General features: G+C 36.8%; 1 protein-coding gene and 1 non-coding gene across 2 annotated transcripts in view; both read right to left on the reverse strand.

Annotated features, from left to right (window-relative positions):
- The window catches only part of LOC139735642 (Golgi-associated plant pathogenesis-related protein 1-like), an 80,721-nt gene that overhangs the window by 13,913 nt on the left and 44,613 nt on the right, over window positions 1–22,195 (reverse strand). Inside the window, exons 2-3 of the mRNA XM_071646391.1 lie at window positions 17,186–17,407; window positions 13,057–13,134 (exon numbers count right to left, since the gene is read on the reverse strand). Coding sequence (XP_071502492.1) covers window positions 13,057–13,134; window positions 17,186–17,407 — 300 coding nt within the window. The remainder of the gene's footprint in view (window positions 1–13,056; window positions 13,135–17,185; window positions 17,408–22,195) is intronic.
- Trnas-aga (transfer RNA serine (anticodon AGA)) lies at window positions 16,509–16,590 on the reverse strand. The gene has a single exon. It is a non-coding gene; the product is annotated as a tRNA-Ser (tRNA).

The following is a 22,195-nucleotide window of genomic DNA, read 5'->3' on the forward strand; positions in this document are numbered from 1 at the left end:
AAGGTACGTTGGACCCCTAAAGAATCTACAAAGCCACCCCATGTACCACATAGCATTCATGTGAGAGTAGTCTGATATCATAATTCCAGAAGTATTTTACTGAAATCTTGTAACTTGCTCAGTATTATCATAATAAACACTACTGAAATCTTAAAATATGACTTCATTATGTGCCAATGTTAGTTTGCTTTTTTTCTCAGAAATCTTGGTGATGGGTAGTCTGTGGAGCCAGAGGTGACAGATGACATTAAAGCATTCACATGCCAATGTATAACAAGGCCCGGGAGAAGTCTATTAATGGCGTCCGCAGCATCATGCTGAAGCAGATGATGGGAGAGGGCGAGCAACTGATGACCAAATCCAAGGTGGTTTTCTCCATGCTCCCACCTGGCAGAGGCAACCTTATCCAACACTGTCAATGTGTGAACCACCACCTTGCCATCTTTAAGCGAGCTGATCAGCCAGTCCTATGGCGCGCTAACCCCTTTGATCGTGGACAAGGGTGGCAGAAGACAGCCTTCGGTATCATGGACCCGGTGTGGTTAATTGGCCCTATCCTTACTACTTCCCTCATTGATTACTTCAGAAAATTACTGCGTAGATGGAGGAGGATGAAGAGGATGAGCCAGACATTAATTACAATGATCGTTTTGATGATGACTAGAAATTACAGAAGTGTGAAACCAAAAGCTATCATATCGCTTACCGCTTCTGTGTTTTGTATAATTGCACAGGATGAGAATTCAGAATACTTTTGACAAAGTGAAGTCATATTGTGTTACTTTTCTCGATATACTTTAAGTCCATACTTCATGGAAAACACATACTGCAGTACATAAGTCTGTTGATCAAAGGTTAAATATTTTGTCTTGTATCAGACAACTTTTAAAAGAATTTAAAAGAAAAGTTAATTTCAAACAATTTTAAATTTCTTTTTGTTGAAATAGAATACATATGTAAGCACATCAGCGATTCGTATGCAAATATTCCAAAATCAGTTGCCGCAATCCACATTGATATAGCTCAGTCTCTATTCACAGAGTGGATTTCTGGCTGTCAAGTGAAATTCATATGTTTATTTTCAGACAGAAAGGCTTTGAACAAATACGTTTGAATGAATCACTTTTAACTTAATCTTCAATAAGTTTTAATGATAACATTTTGGCGCCTAAATTGTTGAAATCGGCAGAGCATCTTTGCAGAGTGATTGTTTTCATGAAAATACCCCAACTCAAACTCTTCATATATGCAAATTAAGTGAAATAGAATGCACACAAAAAGTATTAAATTTCATTTTAGATTCTATTTTTGTCGATTATCAACGGTCACTTTCACATGTTGTGATCAAAATCTGTATGTTCATCTCTTTTGATCTGCTATTTTAGGGGTATTTGCATATGGATTGCCATAGTGCTTACATTCTTCATTTGATTTCAACAAGTGAGAAGTCAGAATGCTTGGAGTTGATTTTTAAAGATAATGTTGAATGTTCTTTTTGATACAAAACACCAGATCTGAGCTATGATCCAAAGACAAAGTGATAAGTCACTTTTGTGAAGTAGTTTGTGTCATGTATATAAACGGATTATATAGTGGGTACTCTACAGTGTAAACGACACTAAACTTTTCATATTTTTGACTTTTCTTGTATCAAACTTGCTTTAATCATGTAAATAACCATCTCAATCAATTCCTCGTGACACATTTACCCTGAAGAAATGATATATTTGTCCCTGTATGTTGTGAAGTTCAAAAGTCATGAAAATTAATGATTTTCCTTGCAAATCCACGATGGCCGCTAATGGCTTCCATGGGAAACGATTTTTACTTGAAAAAAATCATTCAATAGACACCCTAAGGGATACAAAAAAGGAGGGTGCATGGGGATGCCCCATTCCTTCAAGACAGAAGTGGTTAGTCACTCTTATGAGGTACTAGTATGAGATTGTCATGTATATTATATGGACTATTTGGGCAATTTCCAGAGCAAACGACACTGTTTTTGTTTTGTTTTGTTTTTTTGCATTTTTGGACTTTTCTTGTTGCAGACTTATCTTAATCATTTGAATAACCATCTCAACCGATTCCTCATGCCACATTTACCCTGAAGAAACGTTTTATTTGTCCTTGTATGTTGGAAAGTTCAAAAGTTCTAGACATTAATGATTTTCTTCGCAAATCCAAGATGGCGGCCAATGACCCCCATGTGACACGATTTTTACTTGGAAACGAAACAAAAATCATCATAAAGACACCCTAACGGATACAAAAAGGAGGGCACATGGGACCCCCCCCCCCCAATTACTACCAGACTGTTAAGACAAAGTGGTTAGTCACTCATAATGAGGTATGAGATTGTCATGCATCGACTATTTGGTCAATTTCTAGAGTAAACGACACTGGTTTTGCTCGCATTTTTGGACTTTTCTAGTATGAAACTTGCTTTAATCATGTAAATAACTATCTCAAACGATTCCTCATGCTATAACTCTGAAGAAATGTTTTATTTGTCCCTGTCTGTTGGAAATGTGAAAAGTTATAGAAATTAATGATTTTCCTCGCAAATTCAAGATGGCCGCCAATGACCCCCATGGGAAACGATTTTTACGTGAAAACAAAAAAAAAAATCATTTAATAGACACCCTAAGGGATACCAAAAAGGAGGGTGTATGAAGATCCCCCTTTACTACAAGACTATTAAGACAAAGTGGTCAGTCACTCTTATGAGGTCTGAGATTGTCATGTACTATGTATATAGACTATTTGGTCAATTTCTAGAGTAAACGACACAAATTTTTCTTGCATTTTTGGACTTTTCTAGTATGAAACTTGCTTTAATCATGTAAATAACTATCTCAAACGATTCCTCGTGCCGTATTTACTCTGAAGAAATGTTTTAATTGTCTCTGGATGTTATGTAATTCAAAAGTAAAACTATTTGGGTATTTTTCGGTGTAAATGACACTGAAATTGTCATAGTTTTTGGCTTTTCTTGTTTCAATTTTTCTTCAATCATGTAAATAATCGTTTCAATCGATTCCTCATGTCACATTTATCCTGAATAAATGCTTTATTTGTAATTGTATGCTGTGTAGTTCAAAAGTTATGGAAATTCATGATTTTCCCTGAAAATCCAAGATGGCTGCCAAGATGGCCGCCAATGACCCCCATGGGACACGATTTTTTCTTGGGAACAAAAAAATTCATTAACTAGACACCCTAAGGGTTACAAAAAAGTAAGTTAAAAAAATGTGTTCGGAGGGTGCATGGGGACCCCCCATTCCTACCAGACTATTGAGTGTCGAAGCTGGGGGGCGTTTCATCAACGAGTTCGTCGGAGTTTTCACCGACGAATTTGCTATCAGCCAATCAGACGCAAGGATTTACACTGACAACTGTTAAAAGCTAATGAAATCCTTGGTCTGATTGGCTGATAGCAAATTCGTCGGTGAAAACTCCGACGAACTCGTTGATGAAACGCCCCCCTGTTCGCAATCTAAATCTAACAAGGACTTAAACTTTCAGCCAATCAGATGACTTGTAAATGACGTCATGCGCTATCTTGAACAGCCTAAAACCGGAATTGGCGCTGGCCGTCACTTTGCTTCATGCGATGCTAGATAGCGTAGTCATACACACACATTCAGTGCACAATATGTACATTGTACATGTACTATAGTACTTGTACCTACCATCGCATCGACCATTTGCAAACAAACGCTATTGACTCGAACAGTTGAGTTGGTCTTGAAGGCAGAAGTCATGCAGGCCGGAGTTTTTTGAGGGCATGATCTGACGGAAGCTTGACCAAGTTGCTTAAAGGTGAGCATATTACTGTATGAATGCTTAAGAATGTGTTTGATAACTCTGGGACTCAGTAACCAAAGATAAAAGATGTTAAGATGTGCACTAACCGCCCTACATTTTTGGCGAGTTTGAGCCTTGCCGCTGTATACAGCGCTGTCCATCCCTGAAGCGCCAGTGCTAACGTTAGCTGTTCATGGCTATATGACGAATGTGTCTATCCAAACATTGTAACAAGTTACATGTAGGCTAACGTTATACTAGTATTGTGGGGGCTCTATTTCGGTGAAACTGCAAGTACAAGTGTAATAATACAGGGACTCTTATAAAGCGCCCATTCTACCTAATGATTTACGATGTTGGTGTCTTGACTGAAAGGTAAAGCTATGGGCATAACAGGCTACTGTAGCGTAGGCCTAACGGTCGTCTAACACTGAGTAACAGTAACAAGTTAGTGTCAGTTCACCCCTTCCTACACTCTTGTAAGGTTTAATTTATCAATTTCTATGTAGAAAGGCACAGTTCTAGGCCTTATCATGCCCCACTATGCTGTGATAAAATGTAGGGCATATGCTGTTAGATGGGTTTTATTTTTAACGTTGTGTTTAGGCCACCAATAGTACGTAGACCCTATGGGCGCTACAATAGAACTGCGACCAGCCCAAACACGAAGCCCCCTGTGTGATGAGCGCCCTAGGGTTTAGGGCGCCAATGTTGCAATGCCAGTGCAGTGGTGTCAAGCTCTGAACTGTAAAAACTTCTATCGCATGGGCCATATTGGCTGACATCACCAATTTCCATTGACTCCCATAATACATTAAAATAGGGGGTGTACAAACTACAATTAATAAACAGTTTCTGTTCCATTGCATGACTAGGTCTACTGAGTCTGATGTCACAATAAACAATTACCTTTGGCGTGTGCACTCAACACTCTTACTTTCAAGCGTGCATCATGTCACTCATTTTACTGGAATAATCAACTTCAATGCTACTTGCACTCGGCTGCGTACATGTGTATGTAATGTGAATGTGCTACTGATTTGCATTCCATGAAAATACTTCTACTATTATTACTACCACTCAGTAGTAGGCCTGGACACCTAGGCCTTATGGTTGCCATTTCTGCACTGAATTCAAGACTCTTTCTTGAACTAGTAAGTCTGTTAGTGTTATTGTTGAAGGCTTTGTATGAAACAAATAATGTATGGGATTAACTCGTACAATGGAACAAGATTTCGCACCTGGATAAAGGTATTCTACTCCAGTCTTTCTCTTTGTAGCATAATCAATGTGGTGATCTGTGTTTGAGTAGAAGGATCTAGACTTAAAAATTCTACAGATCTACACTTCTGGCTGAGATGTATGCATTAAGCATCACATACACCAGTGAGAGAATGTAGTGAAGTTTTACAATATATGAGGCCTTTTTTTATTTTTCACTTTTAATATTTTTTAAGATAAAGAGAATGCAAATTACCTGTTATTTGTATAATTTGTACTCCAAGGAGTACTCTGTCAGGAATATCCCTTCTTGGTGTTTTAATGCAAGACATCCCTGGTATTTCTAAAAATTGATTTTAACGATAACATCTGAAACAAAAATCAAAGATATCGGTCTCATTTTTTCCTCCAGCATGAAATACAACCCTCGAGACCAATAAGAAATGATTAATTACATAAAAATCTAGAAATGTGTCTATGGCGACCGTTTATACCCCCGAAGCATATTTGTTTTCTTCCTTTTTTTTTTTGTCAAGCATTTCTGTTTTTCATTTTCCACTTCCTTATCACTGATATTTCACAGTTTTTGTGTTTATTTTCAGATCAATGCGGACTTTGCCCAGTTGTACCAAGAAAAGTGCAGGAGATGGTGAACAGATGGGGGCCATTTTACGTCAATAGAATCTTGCACTTGCCAAGCGAAACCACCCTTAGTTGCAAGACATCGTAAGAAGATGTGAAGACATGGATGGAGACAGTAAGTCCTTCCGCCAATCCTCATAGATCTTGTGGCATTGATTATAATTACTGGAGCAATTTCTGTCCAAAGTGTAAGAGTAAAACTTACTCATTTGTTTATGCTTCATTGCTATTACACCTTTCAGGAAAGTGAATGTGTACGAGTTTGCTCTTCATAGACTGATATTGATAATAAGTCGAAAACTGAATGTTAGGGATTGTCAGAGCTGATACAATACGTCATATCTAATATGTTAAAGAGAATGGGTGAAATACTTAAAGTTGAAAAAAAAAATTGTATTGTGTTCCATTCTATAGGAATTTTGTGGAATGTCACTACTTGCAGCGATGCTTCACAGACCCAACATCCCCATGTAGAAGAAAGGGAGAGGACCTCTCGTGCTCCCGAGGGATGCCCAGCAGTACCTGGTGCAGAATGATTATGTGCCTGTAAGTACAGTATATGCTTAATGTTTATAGACTTGAAATCAGTTTATGATCAAATCATTGAGCTTCCAATTTTGAGAATTATCAATATGCATGTTTCATTGGGCTTTTAAGTACCAGCTCATGTTTAGAGAAGAATATTTGAGCTTCGTATCTTACAAAGCAAGACTCGTGTAGAATCTGCATGTACTCAGTAACAGGTGGAATTTAAAAGTCTGAATTTCTCATGCTGTCGTGAGAAATGCAAAGTTTTCTTCTCTGATATATCAGTGTTTTTGAAGCGATTCTTCTCAAACAAACTTTAGAACATTCAGCAATGAGTATTGTGTAGGGGTATCTACCGTGTTTTGACATTTTTCTTTTAAATTCATTAAATTACGGATTAAAAATGCATGCTGACTTCTATTGATTTGTAATAATATGTACATCAAATATCTTATGAGTCTGGAACATGTAAATATCAAGTAGGCCCCACCCCGATGATGGCAAAAAGTAATCTGATTTCTGGGAATTTTTTTCAAGGCTTTGAGGTTTACCAGATGAGACAAAATGTTTTAAAATAATATGTTCCGAAATATATCAGAAATATTTACTTGTACATCACAAACTAAAAGTTATGTGATGAATATGTTATTAGTACATTGTATTTAAGATCAATATGTAAAATTATATTTTAATATTTTTTCCCTCCAGAGTGCCCTCTCACTGAGAACTTAACTTCCCTCTATGTGATGCAAAGTTTATTTGACAATAATTGTAGCCTTTGTCATTTGCTCAAACGATTCAAGTGAAATTTAGTTCGAAATATCAGTAGTGCTATACATGTTTAATCTCTTTTCAGGTAGGAACCAATGTTCATGGCATTGCTGATGCAGAGACTCCAACCCCAGCCCCAAGCATCTTCTGATCTGGAGATTCTCCCACCTGAAAGCCCTAGCAAACGGGAAACGCCAAGTTGATCCGCGCGAAACGTATACATCACGAGCGAGAAGCGCGAAGTTCAGTGATGCTAAAGATGCCACCTTCAGCCAGCCCTGCTTAGTCAGATAAGGGAGTGACTAGACGTACATCCAGTATTTTCTCATCCTGGACAAGACCATACTAAGTCCAGGCTGGAGATGACCGGAAGCAAGAATTTGACTGACTCTTTAAAGCCCACTGTGTCTTCATCGTCAAATATGCTTGGGTGCTTGAAGCATTCTTTGATTTTGTGGCGGCATATTCATGTACTGCTACAATCCCAAGTGAGGGCTTCGTTCTGGGCATTAGCCACGAACTTCAAGAACACGCCAGTGTATGATGCTAGTAAGATTTTCCGACATTGTGCCACAAACCCATGCACACAAGAAGCATATCTGACTTGCCCTGATGTGCAGCAAAGTTTTCTTAATTTTCGGTGAATTCTTAAATCAAAGTAACACAGGTAAAATGCTGCAATGTTTCCTTTGAAGATACTATCATGCATAATGTTTGACTCATGGATATTGAGTTATGTTATGTGTGCCTCACTTTTCCATTTATATTGAGCTACAAATCCATGCACACAAGAAGCATGTCTGTCATGCCCTGGTTGTAGTAAAGTTTCCTTGTAATTTTTTTTGTGTGCATATTTAAATGAAAATAACACAATAAGGAAAGTTAATGCCGCAATGTTTCCTTTAGAGGTGCTGTCATGTATGTGTGTGCCTCACTTTTGCATTTGCATTGCTACGTGAACATTTAAACAATATTTCAAGTTTTTATACATGTCCAGTTTCAATTTATTTATTGTTCATCTTTGGCTTGTTTTCTGTATATTATGTCTGGTTGATGATGAAAAAAAAAGTAATGCCAGATCCGCATTGATTTAAATTGACAGAAGAAAGTTTAAGTTCCCCTGAACACTTTTGTAATTATTCAACGATTACCTAATTTTCATCACTCCCACAGTGTTGTTGAGCCATTGTCCATCACATTTATTGAGCGCTGATTTGTTGCTATTTTCATTATGACGTTGTGGCTAAACACTTTAATATGAAACTCTCTATTTATAAAGAAATAAACTTTGGTTTTCCAGCCAAAGTATGTGCTTGAACCCACGAGGAAGGATAGATTCAGGGCAGATGGGCACCTTAAACAAATTTAGAGCATTTGACTTGAAATTTGGCACACATGACCACTATGGTATATAGATATGGAAACAATGTGGTGAACAATGCATTGCCATGGTAACAGCTTTTTTTAAACCAAAAAACATACAAAAATATTGTGGATTCAGCTAACTTCCTTTAGTCTTCGAGCATTTAGCTAGAAATTTGGCACAAAAGACCACTGTGGTATGTAGATGTGTAAACGTATTCTTTCGTAAGTGTCGATCAATGTGTTGCCATGGTAACGGCATATTTTGAATGAAAATCATACAAAAATATTGTGGATTCAGCTAACTCACTCTTTGAGTAATTGGCTTGACATTTGGCACATGCAACAACTTTAGCATGTAGATGTGCAAACTTAATCTTTCATCAATGGTGAACAATGCGTTGCCATGGTAACAGCATCTTTTCACTAAAATGCATACAAAGATATTGTGGCTTCATGTAACAACCTCAGTCTTTGAGCATTTAGCTTGAATTTTTGGCACACCTGACCACTATGGTACGTACATGTGCAAACTTAACCTTTCGTCATTGTTGATCATTGTGTTGCCATGGTAACTACATAGTTTGAATGAAAATCATACAAAAATATTTTGGCTTCAGGTAACTCCCTCAGTCTTTGAGCATTTGGCTTGAAATTTGGCACATGCAACCATTGTAGTTCAGAAATATGCAAACTTCATATTTCATCATTGTTAAACAATGTGTTGCCATGGTAACGGTGCATTTTCAATGAAAATCATACAAACATTTCGATTCTCCTGTCTCTGTTTAGAGCATTTTGGCTTCAAATTTGGCACATGTTACCTCTACATTACCTAGATGTGCAAAAAATCTTTTGTCAGTGTGGAAAATGTGTTGCCATGGTAACAGTATATTTTGCACGAAAATGATACACTAATGTGAATTCAATTAAACCCCTCACCCTTTTAGCATTTAGCTTGAAATTTGGCACATATGACGGCTATGATATAGGGCCTATAGTTGTGCAAACTTCATTTTTTTCTTAATGTCCAACATTGTGTTGCCATGGTTACACAATTTTTAGTAAAAACCATAGAAATCGTCAGTTTATTTATCTTGCTCACTCGGTTTTTGAGCACTTGATTTGAGAGGTGGAACAGTGCATTGCCATGGTGATTTTTTTCTTTATTAAAAAGTAAGAAAAAATAATCCTGGTTGAGCTAATTCCCTCAATTGTGGGTGGGGGTATATCAATCACAATGAGTGATAATTCTAGTTTAAAATTCAGATTGCATCACTTCAACATAGTGCTTTGTTACGAGATATGACATCAAAGTAATTAAGAAACTAGTGGTCCATCTCACTTGAACAGTCTCTTGAGATGGTTCCCTGTCATCAGTTGAGATGGATTCTTAAATATCAATAGATTAAGCAGGAATTTGTATATTCTTTTGTCAAACATTTTGTCTACCAAAATGCAGTATGGAAATGTACTTATGTAAATCCATTTCAGACAATCGATATTCAAGGAATTTTAGAAGTAAGTTTAGAATGTTAATTGTTATTTGAGCTTCTTAATGTTTTAAGGTGAATTTACTTCAGAGTTTACATAGATCTTGCTCCCTACTGTTGTATGTAATACAGTTTGGATTCAATTGTAAATTTTCCCTACGGAATAGTGGAAAAATTAGGGAAGTCTGGTAAGAAATAAGGAAATGTAACACGTTTTCAGAAAACATTTCTTGACTAGTCCGTATGAATGTGCAAATACATGCAGGTGAAAAGTGTAAAAATATTTTGAAGGAATGACATCATCAATTCCCTCATTTGGACGTTCATAAAGACTGGACAAGATCTGTTTTCTGGAAATGTGTGAAATTGAAAAGAGGCATATCTTCCTTATTTCGTAGCTGATTTTCATAGTCTTTACACCATTCTGTGTAGGGAAATTTCTTCTCTTTTCTAATTTGATTACACTAATTTTGGCCTTTACTTCCCTCTTGATTAAATTTATAACACAATAAGGAAAGTTAAGCATCATTCCAAAAAATCAAATAATTCTTTAAATTGCATGCATGGGACGTACAAAGCGTGTAAATCTAAACGTCAACTTAATGGAGGCTGTATTGTTTATTACACAGCATCATTTCTAAAATTTAAGTTATTAGAATTCATATATAATCTTATATTTGTTCATAGTTTCCATCTTACGACTTAACGATGCTCACCAGGGAAAGAAATACATAAAATGAAAGTGAATCGAGTCGTATGGAGTCATCTTGCAAGATTTAAAAAAAAAGTGAAAAAAAAGTAATCTATTTGGCAATGAAGGTTCCAGTCGTCTAGTAACTTGTTTACAGAACACAGTGAAAGAAGCATCAGTAACATGAATGTGAAGATGTGACCATCTGAGACTATTACAAAATATGCTCTGTTTTCATCATGTCGTATTTCATTTTTTCTGGAGCCTACATGTGTATGACAATCATCTGTATATTTTGTAACTTATCGATGTTTGTGAAAAATGCATCAGTTTGATTTTGTTAAAATAAATAGACCTTTACATGTGAAGAAAGTGCATCAATTGGCTGTCATTTTCAGTAGTCTGAGTTTAAATCCATGATGGATTTATTTGAAATAAATCCAAGGAAGGCTTAAAATAAGTCTTTCGTCGTTTAAATCCAAGCTGGATTTATTCTAAAAACAAGTCTAAGAAAGATTTAAATGTAATCTAATAAGACTTAAAAAATAAATCCTATAGACTTGAAATTTAAGTCGAACATAGACTTAAATTTTTAAATCCTAGCTAAGACTTACTTTTAAGTCCTAAGGTTTTGTCTGTATTTACAGTCCGCTAGGACTTAAAGAAATAAATCCTTAGGACTTAAAAATAAATCCTAGAAATTAAGAGAGTTGGAAAACACATATTGATCATATCTGTAAAATTATTTCACGTAATATAGGTGTTTTGAACAGATTGAAATTTTATATTCCTCAAAAGTCATTACTCATGTTATACTCCACTTTGATACTGCCTTATTTGAATTATGGAATTTTGGCTTGGGGTAATACTCATCAGACCCTCTTGAATAGAGTGTTGTTACTGCAGAAAAAAGCCCTCCGTATTATTTGTCATTCTCCTACACGTTCACATACAAATTTACTGTTTGCTTCTAATAAGTTACTAAAAATAAATGAGTTGTTTTTATTCAACTTAGGTCAATTTATGTACATGTTTAATAACAGTTCACTTCCATCTATTTTTGATTCAATGTTCCTTAAAAACCAATCATTTCACTCCTATCCCACCCGACGTTCAAATGAATTTCATTTACCTTTTTTCCGAACAATTTTAGGGAAAAATTCATTTATCTACACTGGTCCAAACTATTGGAATTCTCTGAACCACGATATAAAAACAGCTCCCTCTTTGTATTCATTTAAACGGAAATTAAAAGCCTATCTTTTGCGATTTTACAATAACATTTGTCATGAATCGGATTAGTTTTACACGTTATTCATTTTGATACCCCTTTCATAAAATCCGCATAGTTGTTTACACATTGTCGCTCGTACTAGCTGACCACCGCCAAGTTCATGAATAAAGTTTTGGGTTAAGTTAGTCATGCAGTTGATGGATTTTTCTTCGGGATCTGCACTCTATACGCTTATATAATGAGGGATTTTTTTTTTCCGTCCGGTCTTGTCTCTGTCTTGTTTTTGTTTTCCGTCCGGTCTTGTCTCTGTCTTGTTTTTGTTTTCCATCGTCCAGCCCTCGTGTATCGTTATCTCCGTTGTGCTAGTCTTACTTCCTGTCGTAGTCTGTCTTTTGCGTTTAACTATAGCCTCGTCGATGTCCCAGTGTCGTTTTATGTCCGTTTATATGTTAATGTTGTCATTTTGTATTTTTCTTCCTTTTCTGTCTGACTCTTTATGGGCTTCCATTTCTAATTCTATTTTGTCAATGTTTTTAAACATTTTTTCCTCTCTACTTTTTTTTTTCTCTGCTGTTATAACTATTTTCGCTGTTGTTGCTTCAGATATTTTCGTTGCTGTCCTGATGCCGATAATTATTACCAATATTTTCACTGATTCTTTCTCTCCTGAGGGGCCCACACTCTACAAGCTTCGTCTTTTCAGTGGGTCCCTCCGTTTTTCGCCTTGTGTACGTTGATATTCAACTTTACTTTAATTTACTTCAGGCATTGTAATGTATCTTTACTGCAAGTATACAAGTACTGTTTTACTCTGTTAAACTCACTTTGATTGTTTGTTTGGTTTTTTTTTGGTACGATTCTTATCACTGAAGAAAGAGTGATGTATGTTATGTTATTTTTTACTGTCGAAAAACGGAATAAACTTGAATTTGAATTTGAATTTGAGATGAGCTGAGGACCTTTTTTTTTTTTTTTTTTTTTTGCTTGTTAGCTCATGAAACCCGGAAGTGGGCCCCCACACTTTTGAAAACAGTGCGCCGGCCCTGTGTCGTACATATTTGCTCTCAGCCAATCAGATGCAAGGATTTCATTAGCTTATAACAGTTTGTCAAAAAACATAGCTGACAAAGCGCTTCATGAAAGAATGCTCCCGGATCGGTCTATAGAATATGAACAGTTTAGAAGACCTATGTGATGAGTAGATAATGATGAAGTGACATTATGATTTGGTTGGATGATTACGATGGTTTCTGATCAGGCTGGATGAAAACAATGGTTTCCCAAATCGGAGGTGATTATAAACTTACCCGTCCCCGAGGTGAAGCCAGGATTTGAGAAGTTATAATTATTGATCTCATCGTAGAATGCCTTCGATGCCATCTCTCCTATACATGTAAAAGAGAAATAGATGAATAGATAGACAGAGACATAGATAGAAAGATATAGATAGATAGATAGATAGATAGATAGATAGATAGATAGATAGATAGATATTCATTTATTTTTCATTCTTCTTTTTCCAACAAAACATAATATACATAAACAAACATAATATATTTGGAATTACATCATAAACATAAACATTCGACTTTGTAATAGATAAATGATACAAATAAACAAAAGAATGCATACTGCCAAAAAAGTACAAAGTTATGCTTCAGTTGAGAAAAAAAAAGAACTGAGAGGTCCACTAAAAAGCAAGCTTGTATGTTGTGAACCACTCAAAAAATGAACAAACTTATGAATTACTTATTTACAAATACTTATCACAGATATAATTTACGACAGAATGGAACAAGACAGTAGATAGATAGATAGATAGAGGTAGATAGATAGATAGATAGAAAGATAGGATAGATATATAGATAAATAAGATAGGTAGATAGATCAATAGATAGATACATACATAAGATAGATAGATAAGATAGATATAGATATAGATAGAAAGATAGATAGATAGATAGATAGGTAAATAGATAGATAGATAGATAGATAGATAGATAGATAGATAGATAGATAGATAGATACAGAGAGAGAACAATTACCAACAATCAAACAACTGTAAATAAGTTGGGAACACAATCTGTGTTTGTTTTATCTCACAGACATGATGAGTCTTTGCAACTGATTGACAAATTGCCCTACATCGACGTAAATAAGCACTGAATTGATCAGTGTTTTAGTAGTAGCCATGATAAAAAATCATGGGCGTACATACTCGAGCAGGATTCGAACCCACGACCTCCTGATCACCGGACAGGCGTCATCTCCACTAGACCACCGAGCTTTCGCCCGACAGCAAGTGTTGGTTCTAATCCTTATAGCATGCAGCGGGTACTGCTTTTGTTATTCAAATTTATGAAGTTCTTCCGTCGTGATGTTTTCATTGCAACTGATTGACAAATTGCCCTACATCGACGTAAATAAGCACTGAATTGATCAGTGTTTTAGTAGTAGCCATGATAAAAAAATCATGGGCGTACATACTCGAGCAGGATTCGAACCCACGACCTCCTGATCACCGGACAGGCGTCATCTCCACTAGACCACCGAGCTTTCGCCCGACAGCAAGTGTTGGTTCTAATCCTTATAGCATGCAGCGGGTACTGCTTTTGTTATTCAAATTTATGAAGTTCTTCCGTCGTGATGTTTTCATTGCAACTGATTGACAAATTGCCCTACATCGACGTAAATAAGCACTGAATTGATCAGTGTTTTAGTAGTAGCCATGATAAAAAATCATGGGCGTACATACTCGAGCAGGATTCGAACCCACGACCTCCTGATCACCGGACAGGCGTCATCTCCACTAGACCACCGAGCTTTCGCCCGACAGCAAGTGTTGGTTCTAATCCTTATAGCATGCAGCGGGTACTGCTTTTGTTATTCAAATTTATGAAGTTCTTCCGTCGTGATGTTTTCATTGCAACTGATTGACAAATTGCCCTACATCGACGTAAATAAGCACTGAATTGATCAGTGTTTTAGTAGTAGCCATGATAAAAAATCATGGGCGTACATACTCGAGCAGGATTCGAACCCACGACCTCCTGATCACCGGACAGGCGTCATCTCCACTAGACCACCGAGCTTTCGCCCGACAGCAAGTGTTGGTTCTAATCCTTATAGCATGCAGCGGGTACTGCTTTTGTTATTCAAATTTATGAAGTTCTTCCGTCGTGATGTTTTCATTGCAACTGATTGACAAATTGCCCTACATCGACGTAAATAAGCACTGAATTGATCAGTGTTTTAGTAGTAGCCATGATAAAAAATCATGGGCGTACATACTCGAGCAGGATTCGAACCCACGACCTCCTGATCACCGGACAGGCGTCATCTCCACTAGACCACCGAGCTTTCGCCCGACAGCAAGTGTTGGTTCTAATCCTTATAGCATGCAGCGGGTACTGCTTTTGTTATTCAAATTTATGAAGTTCTTCCGTCGTGATGTTTTCATTGCAACTGATTGACAAATTGCCCTACATCGACGTAAATAAGCACTGAATTGATCAGTGTTTTAGTAGTAGCTTATTTACGTCGATGTAGGGCAATTTGTCAATCAGTTGCAATGAAAACATCACGACGGAAGAACTTCATAAATTTGAATAACAAAAGCAGTACCCGCTGCATGCTATAAGGATTAGAACCAACACTTGCTGTCGGGCGAAAGCTCGGTGGTCTAGTGGAGATGACGCCTGTCCGGTGATCAGGAGGTCGTGGGTTCGAATCCTGCTCGAGTATGTACGCCCATGATTTTTTTTTATCATGGCTACTACTAAAACACTGATCAATTCAGTGCTTATTTACGTCGATGTAGGGCAATTTGTCAATCAGTTGCAATGAAAACATCACGACGGAAGAACTTCATAAATTTGAATAACAAAAGCAGTACCCGCTGCATGCTATAGGATTAGAACCAACACTTGCTGTCGGGCGAAAGCTCGGTGGTCTAGTGGAGATGACGCCTGTCCGGTGATCAGGAGGTCGTGGGTTCGAATCCTGCTCGAGTATGTACGCCCATGATTTTTTTATCATGGCTACTACTAAAACACTGATCAATTCAGTGCTTATTTACGTCGATGTAGGGCAATTTGTCAATCAGTTGCAATGAAAACATCACGACGGAAGAACTTCATAAATTTGAATGATGAGTCTTATCATTCTGCATACTAGTATGTAGGAAGAGAAAACTTTTGTAAATGAGATTTTTATAATTTGCTCCACGCCAATCATTACTGTCAAGGATTGTAGTTTTTGTTAGTCTGAAAGGAAACTTGAACCGCTTTTTCCCAAACACCTTTCTCGAATTATTCTTTATACTGTGATAATTGGGTATATGAAAGAGCCAGGAGCTGAATACAAAATGTTCCTAAAGGTGTAAAAGATTTTGTTGAAGCGTTATGTATTGCGTCAACCTATACCAGCTAAATAAAATAAAGTATCATAATAATCTGTTTTGTCTGAAAATCTTCGTGTGATTTCTCTACATGGGCTCTAGTAATAACAAAATATTTGTGATTAGGGAAATCACTTTGATATATGTAATTTTTGTTACATATCAGAGTTTGAGAAACAATCGTTTAAAGATACAAGGACATTTTGAGTCTTCGGGCAAAAAAAAAATTGTTGCAACGATAGTTTCTTTGCAGGAAGAGTCAACTTTGGGAAAAAATACAATGAAGAGAAATAAAAAAGACATTCTTACACTTCGAACAAAACGGAGGAAGAAAAACAAAAAATGAGATAAAAAGTTTCTCGTAGTCGGCAGGATTCGAACCTGCGCGGGGAGACCCCAACAGATTTCTAGTCTGTCGCCTTAACCGCTCGGCCACGACTACTCAGATGGCGTCAATACAGCCAGTCTGTTGATTTATTCTTGGAATTTGTTAATTTCTTTATCGTTCCGTTCCAGTAAAGATAACATGCTGTTATACTCGGTCATCGACATTGTCATGACGTTCACTCGCATGCATTTCGCCCATTAATTATTACAAAATGTTAGAATGGCAGGTGCATGCTGTATAGAGATGAACTCAAAATAGGATGCAGGCCCTTATGGCTGCATGCCAAATGTTTTGAAACTAGACAAAGAATGCACGGATGAGTCCCCTAAACGAGGAGTAACAAAGAGAGTGGCACACACATACACACTAAAAAAAAAAGTCTCATTCGCATGTTTGCTCATTTTGTTTTTTTCACGAAAGGGGATACACTGATCGTCGTTCCCCCAAATCATAACACAGGATTGCCATTTATTATTATGATTAATGTTGTGACCGAAAAAGACAGCTGATGTAGAAACAAGCTTGTGGAGGGGTTGAGATGAATAGATAGATAGATAGATAGATAGATGGATAGATAGATAGACAGACAAACAGACAAGACAGAGGGAGAGAGAGAGAAGGGGGTGGAGGAGATTAGAACCACACCCACCTGTGATGTTCTCTGTGCCCCTGGAGTCAAACGCGTAGTGGATATTCTCCCCGTACTGGTGCTCGCTCCTGTGCGCTAGTTGTGATTTCTTCGCGCAGGTCTCCGCCCACTTTTGCGCGTACTTGTTGATCTTGCTGTCGATTTTCAAAGCGGGAGCCCCGTGCTCGGCTCTGTATTTATTGTGTGCCTTGAGCGCATCTCTCCTGAATTTTGAGCGGTACGCTGTCAGGAAAAAAAAAAGTGAGAGAAAATACTGGCAATTGTTAATGCAATCAATAAAGCAAATTAGAAAAGCAATGCCAAAATTTAAACTAATATCTTCAATGACATGAATGATATCTAATTTAATACAGGCAATCTTAACATGAAATATCGTAAATTGTGCCGATAATGACTTTCCTAACTCAAATGGTATATGACATCTTAAAATGCATGGTTTTACATGTGAAGATTTTGATACAAACTGAAATTTCGTTTTTCTCATTATTGTCAGTGTTTTGATATACGCTGTAGTTTATTACTTAGAGTTGAATTGGAAGATTACCTTGAAGGCACAGTTTTAAATGAAAACACTTAAAGGAACTATCTTCAAGTCTATCCAGGGAAAGAATGGACAGGTGACAGATTAATTCTGCAGAATGTAGGCCCTACTTTGCCATGAGCTTCGGAAAGGGCCCTTTAAGTACCTAAAACAAAAGTATTTTAGACAACTTATAAAAAAGTACATAAATAATAACAATAATAATACTACTAATAATAATGATAATAAACTCTTCCCACACAGCGTAACTCTAGTATACAATAGACTGTCTTGTGGTTAAATTGAGGTATTGTACGTGTAGAAAGTATACCGGAAGTTAGTGTTTTTACTTTCTCCGGATAACTACGGTTGCCATGGTGCATGTACGGTTGTTATTGTACACATGACACACGTGTCCTACACACACATCCACACCCAAGTAGACACAGATATACTTACATGCACATTTTCTGTGACAAATAGATCCCAGATTGCTGATGTACAGAGGTCACACACACACACACACACACACACACACACACTGACGGAAAATGCTTTATGTATTGTTATCTAAAACAAGTTTAGCTGAAAAAAAAAACAATAACACACACATACACACACACACAACGTAATCATGTTTTCATTGTCCTATATACAGTGCTGGGGACACTATTGCACACCTCTTTACCCTAGAATAAATGAGCTGAAAAAAGCATTACTCTAATTCTTCACTATTGTTATTTTATCTCTACTGTGAATTATTTTCACAGAAGTTCGCTTGAAGTTGTTCAGGAAATATAGGGGATATTTGACAATCACATTACTGACAGCAATCTATTTTATGTAAGAATCACAAACGGAAGTATAAACGTTGTGCGGGAGTCTTAGATTTGAAAAGATGTAGGCCTAATGTGGTTTTTGAGTCCCGGTATTAAACAAGAGGTAAAGAGAACTACATTACTTTAAAAATGGTGATATCTCCTTGATATCAACTTAATCTAATGTGAATACATCATGCCTTTGCTTTTCTTTTAGCTCTGGTAACAAAGCTCTTTGAAAAATCAAAAAAAAAAAAAAAGAAGAAGAAATCGGTCTTTTCAGCCCACGAATGTCATCGTCATGGCCAGACACGTAGCTTGTATATCTGAAATAAATATGTTACCACAGGCACCGCGGGGAGATAAGATTTCAACATCGGAAGTGAGCGAGCATCCCGAAACACCCTCGCGCCCGACCTAAACGGCTTCCTTTTCCAAGCATCCGTTGGTGCGCCTTTCCTGAAACACACCCGGAGTCGTTCATAATTGTTTTTAACATCATAATTATTGATACCACTAACAATCACAATATAGACCGTTTTCATAACGTATTCAAATGTTTCTTTTCAGGGAACATAAATAGAGTCGAGCTATTCCATTCATCCGCTCTCCTTAAATGAAATTCAATTGCTGGAATCCATGTAGTTTGCATATATTTCTTGTCGCTCTGTCGGACAAGCCTCGGACAAGCTCTCAAGTTGTCAAGAACAACCTTTGTTTAAAATGATATGCATGAAATTTGAATATGATACGAAAAATTAATTAATGCGTACCAACAAGAGACCAAGTACTCGGCAGTCATTTTCATGTGTTTTGTCATGGGTGTTTGTGATATCATGTCATAAAAACAAAACAAAACAAAACAAAACACCGCTGACGACCTTTCCTTGTATTTTTTCCTTCGATATTTCTAAAATCCTCCCACCTTTTTACATCTGTCGATTTTACCTGTAACATTCTTATAGGTCACATTTCCAACACTGGCATTTTCACCTAATATCTCATTTTTATCTATAACATTTTTACCTCTCAATTCTTAATACCCGGCACATTACACTAAAGTTCCAAAATCATGGCATATAAACAGACTGCCGAAAGCTGTTACAAAATTAAAAAACACAGAAATCACTTTAAGGAGTCGTTTGGGGCGCTTTTTCTTTTTTTTTTTTTTTTTTTGGGGGGGGGGGGGGTTCTGTTCTGTTTTATTTTGTTTTGTTTTGTGAGTTTCTTGTGTGTGTGTGTGTGTGTGTGTGTGTGTGTGTGTGTGTGTGTGTTGGTGTTGTTGTTGTCGTCGTTGTTTTGCCAGACAACAAACATTCCTGCAGGCTATAAAACGCAGGAGGCACGCAGAGGAAAGAACGAAGGGAAATCTTGAATAGACGAGACAAAAGATGACATCTCTATTCATATCAAATCTTTTGTCAAAGATGTGTTTTTCATCGGTATAATGCATGATATAGTAATTGTGTGTGAAATTATATACTTCCCTTTTCCATATGCCACGCCTTCTGCAACCGACTGTGGCACGCAGCAAGCAAGGCAAATCTCTTCGCGAGAGTCAGCTTCGATTGTTTCGCGGAAGCTTATGGACAGCTTCAGCAAACTTTTCCGCCTAATGTCTGATCGCTTGGTATGTCGCCTCTGGTGACATCCCGACCACGCCCCCCTCCCCCCCCCCCCCCCCCCCTTACTGCAGTCCCCCCGTCCCGGACGAAAGAAAAATAGAAGCACAAAGTAGTTTGTTCAAGTGTATGAGCGGTATAACGATAAGTAAAGACGGGATACAAGTACATGCATTTCTGTGCCAAAATTCGCGGAAAGGAACTGTTAAGATTGAAAAGGCTATAAATTTCAGTTCATGTATATTCAAGTTGGCACTACATGGTACACTTACGACTTAGGCCTACAATTAAAAAACACGTGCATCAATCGTGGAAATTTCATCAAAAGCCGACACAGGACAAAAAAAGTTGTGGAATTTCACATTTCGACGTTATTTTCATTGTCCTATTATATCAGGACCAGTTGTTAGGTTGCTTACTTGTATATTCAGCAATGGAACTTTGAAAATGCACAAGTTTGGAGGGGTTGTCTGAGTTTCTTTCACAATTTTATATCTGAGGTAAATTCCCTTTTAAGAGTGCGTACATGTTTGGTGTAGAAAACATCTACAGATATACACAGTTTGAAATCTCATTCGTAGAAAAAAAAAAGTTTGATATCATCTTCCGATCTTTAAGAATGTACAGCTTATCTCGAATAAAATCTTTATCAGGTTGGATAAAACTATCTTCTTTCAGAGTGTATAACATTTGAAAACATCTTTAAGATGATTTGATACGGTGTGAAATCATCTTCTTTCAGAGGGTATAGGATAAAAGTTTCTATGGAGACAATAATCATGAATGTGAAGAAACTGTTTCCTTTTAGACTGCATATAGCGTTGAAAAATCTTTAAAAGATTCATTGATTCCAATGATTAATGGTCATTCTTTCAAAAATTATAGGTGGTAAAATCTTCCAGACTTATGTACATTGTAATATTATCGTCTTTCACAATGGGTACGGTGGAAATCTTGTTGAAAAGATAGTGTGAAGTCATACCCCTTCAGAGTTTATATACCGTACAAAACAAATTCTACAGTGTCGAACCGTACTTTTTCATACGGGGCATACTATATATTACATAGTATTTCACATTTAGCACTGACATGTCGTGTAGATAATACACTCAAAATCATGGGTACAGTTCGTCGTTATGAAGATTAGTTAATCCGAAAATTAAATGAGGTCTGTTATTTCGAAGGTTCATTATCATGTAAAAGCGACAAAGATTTTTTTATTTCGAAGGGCAGTTTTGTAGTACCTTCTTTTCATTTTTGGATCAACGAACTTCTTCTAGGTACAGGGAATTTGTGTGTTCCGGAATCATTAACCTTCGGAATAACAATCTTTTTTTTTTCGAGAGAAGAAAACAAACATTTTCATGTGGAAAACAGAGAATGATGAAAATCTATCATGGATAATGAGGAATATATAAAATGCGGATAATATCTCTTAATAGAAGCACTGTGGCATTAAAATCCTTCAAAAACAAAACAAAACCAAACAAACCTCTCTTCAGGGGCACACAGTCGATTAAAATCATTGAGACTTAGGGTGAAGCATATTCATATCTTCTTCCACAGATATAGAATTGGGAATATTGGAAAGAATCCTCTAGCGTTCACATATTTAAAAATGAACATTTAAGAAATTTCATATAAATTTATCTTATTCAAAAATGCAGGTATGACCACCTCTTCTTTAAAGACTGAGTGTGGAAAAAAATTTATTCCAGAAGACAAAGGAAAAAAACAAACAAACAAGTTTATCATTTAATCGATAGCTAATTCGAGCTTCGTGTATACACGACATTGCTTAGCCTATCCAGCACACCTGGATTTTAAATCACCGGTTTTTTTGTTTTTGTTTTTTTTTCAGACTGACCTTACGGGGCCCTTCATTAAGAGCTGCGTTTGATCTTACGCTCGTTATATTGAACACAACTCGGTGAATCGAGCGTAATTTCAATATTGAGCGTAAGTCCTGTTTCATAAAGACACTTACACTTGATTTCAAGAAAAATCAAGCGTAACTTTCAGTAGAATGAACGTTTATATTTGCGATCAA

The sequence above is a fragment of the Diadema antillarum genome, unplaced genomic scaffold (assembly GCF_040938485.1).
Source record: "Diadema antillarum isolate AM-2024a unplaced genomic scaffold, OU_Dant_1.0 seq00000589_RagTag, whole genome shotgun sequence".
NCBI lineage: Eukaryota > Metazoa > Echinodermata > Echinoidea > Diadematoida > Diadematidae > Diadema > Diadema antillarum.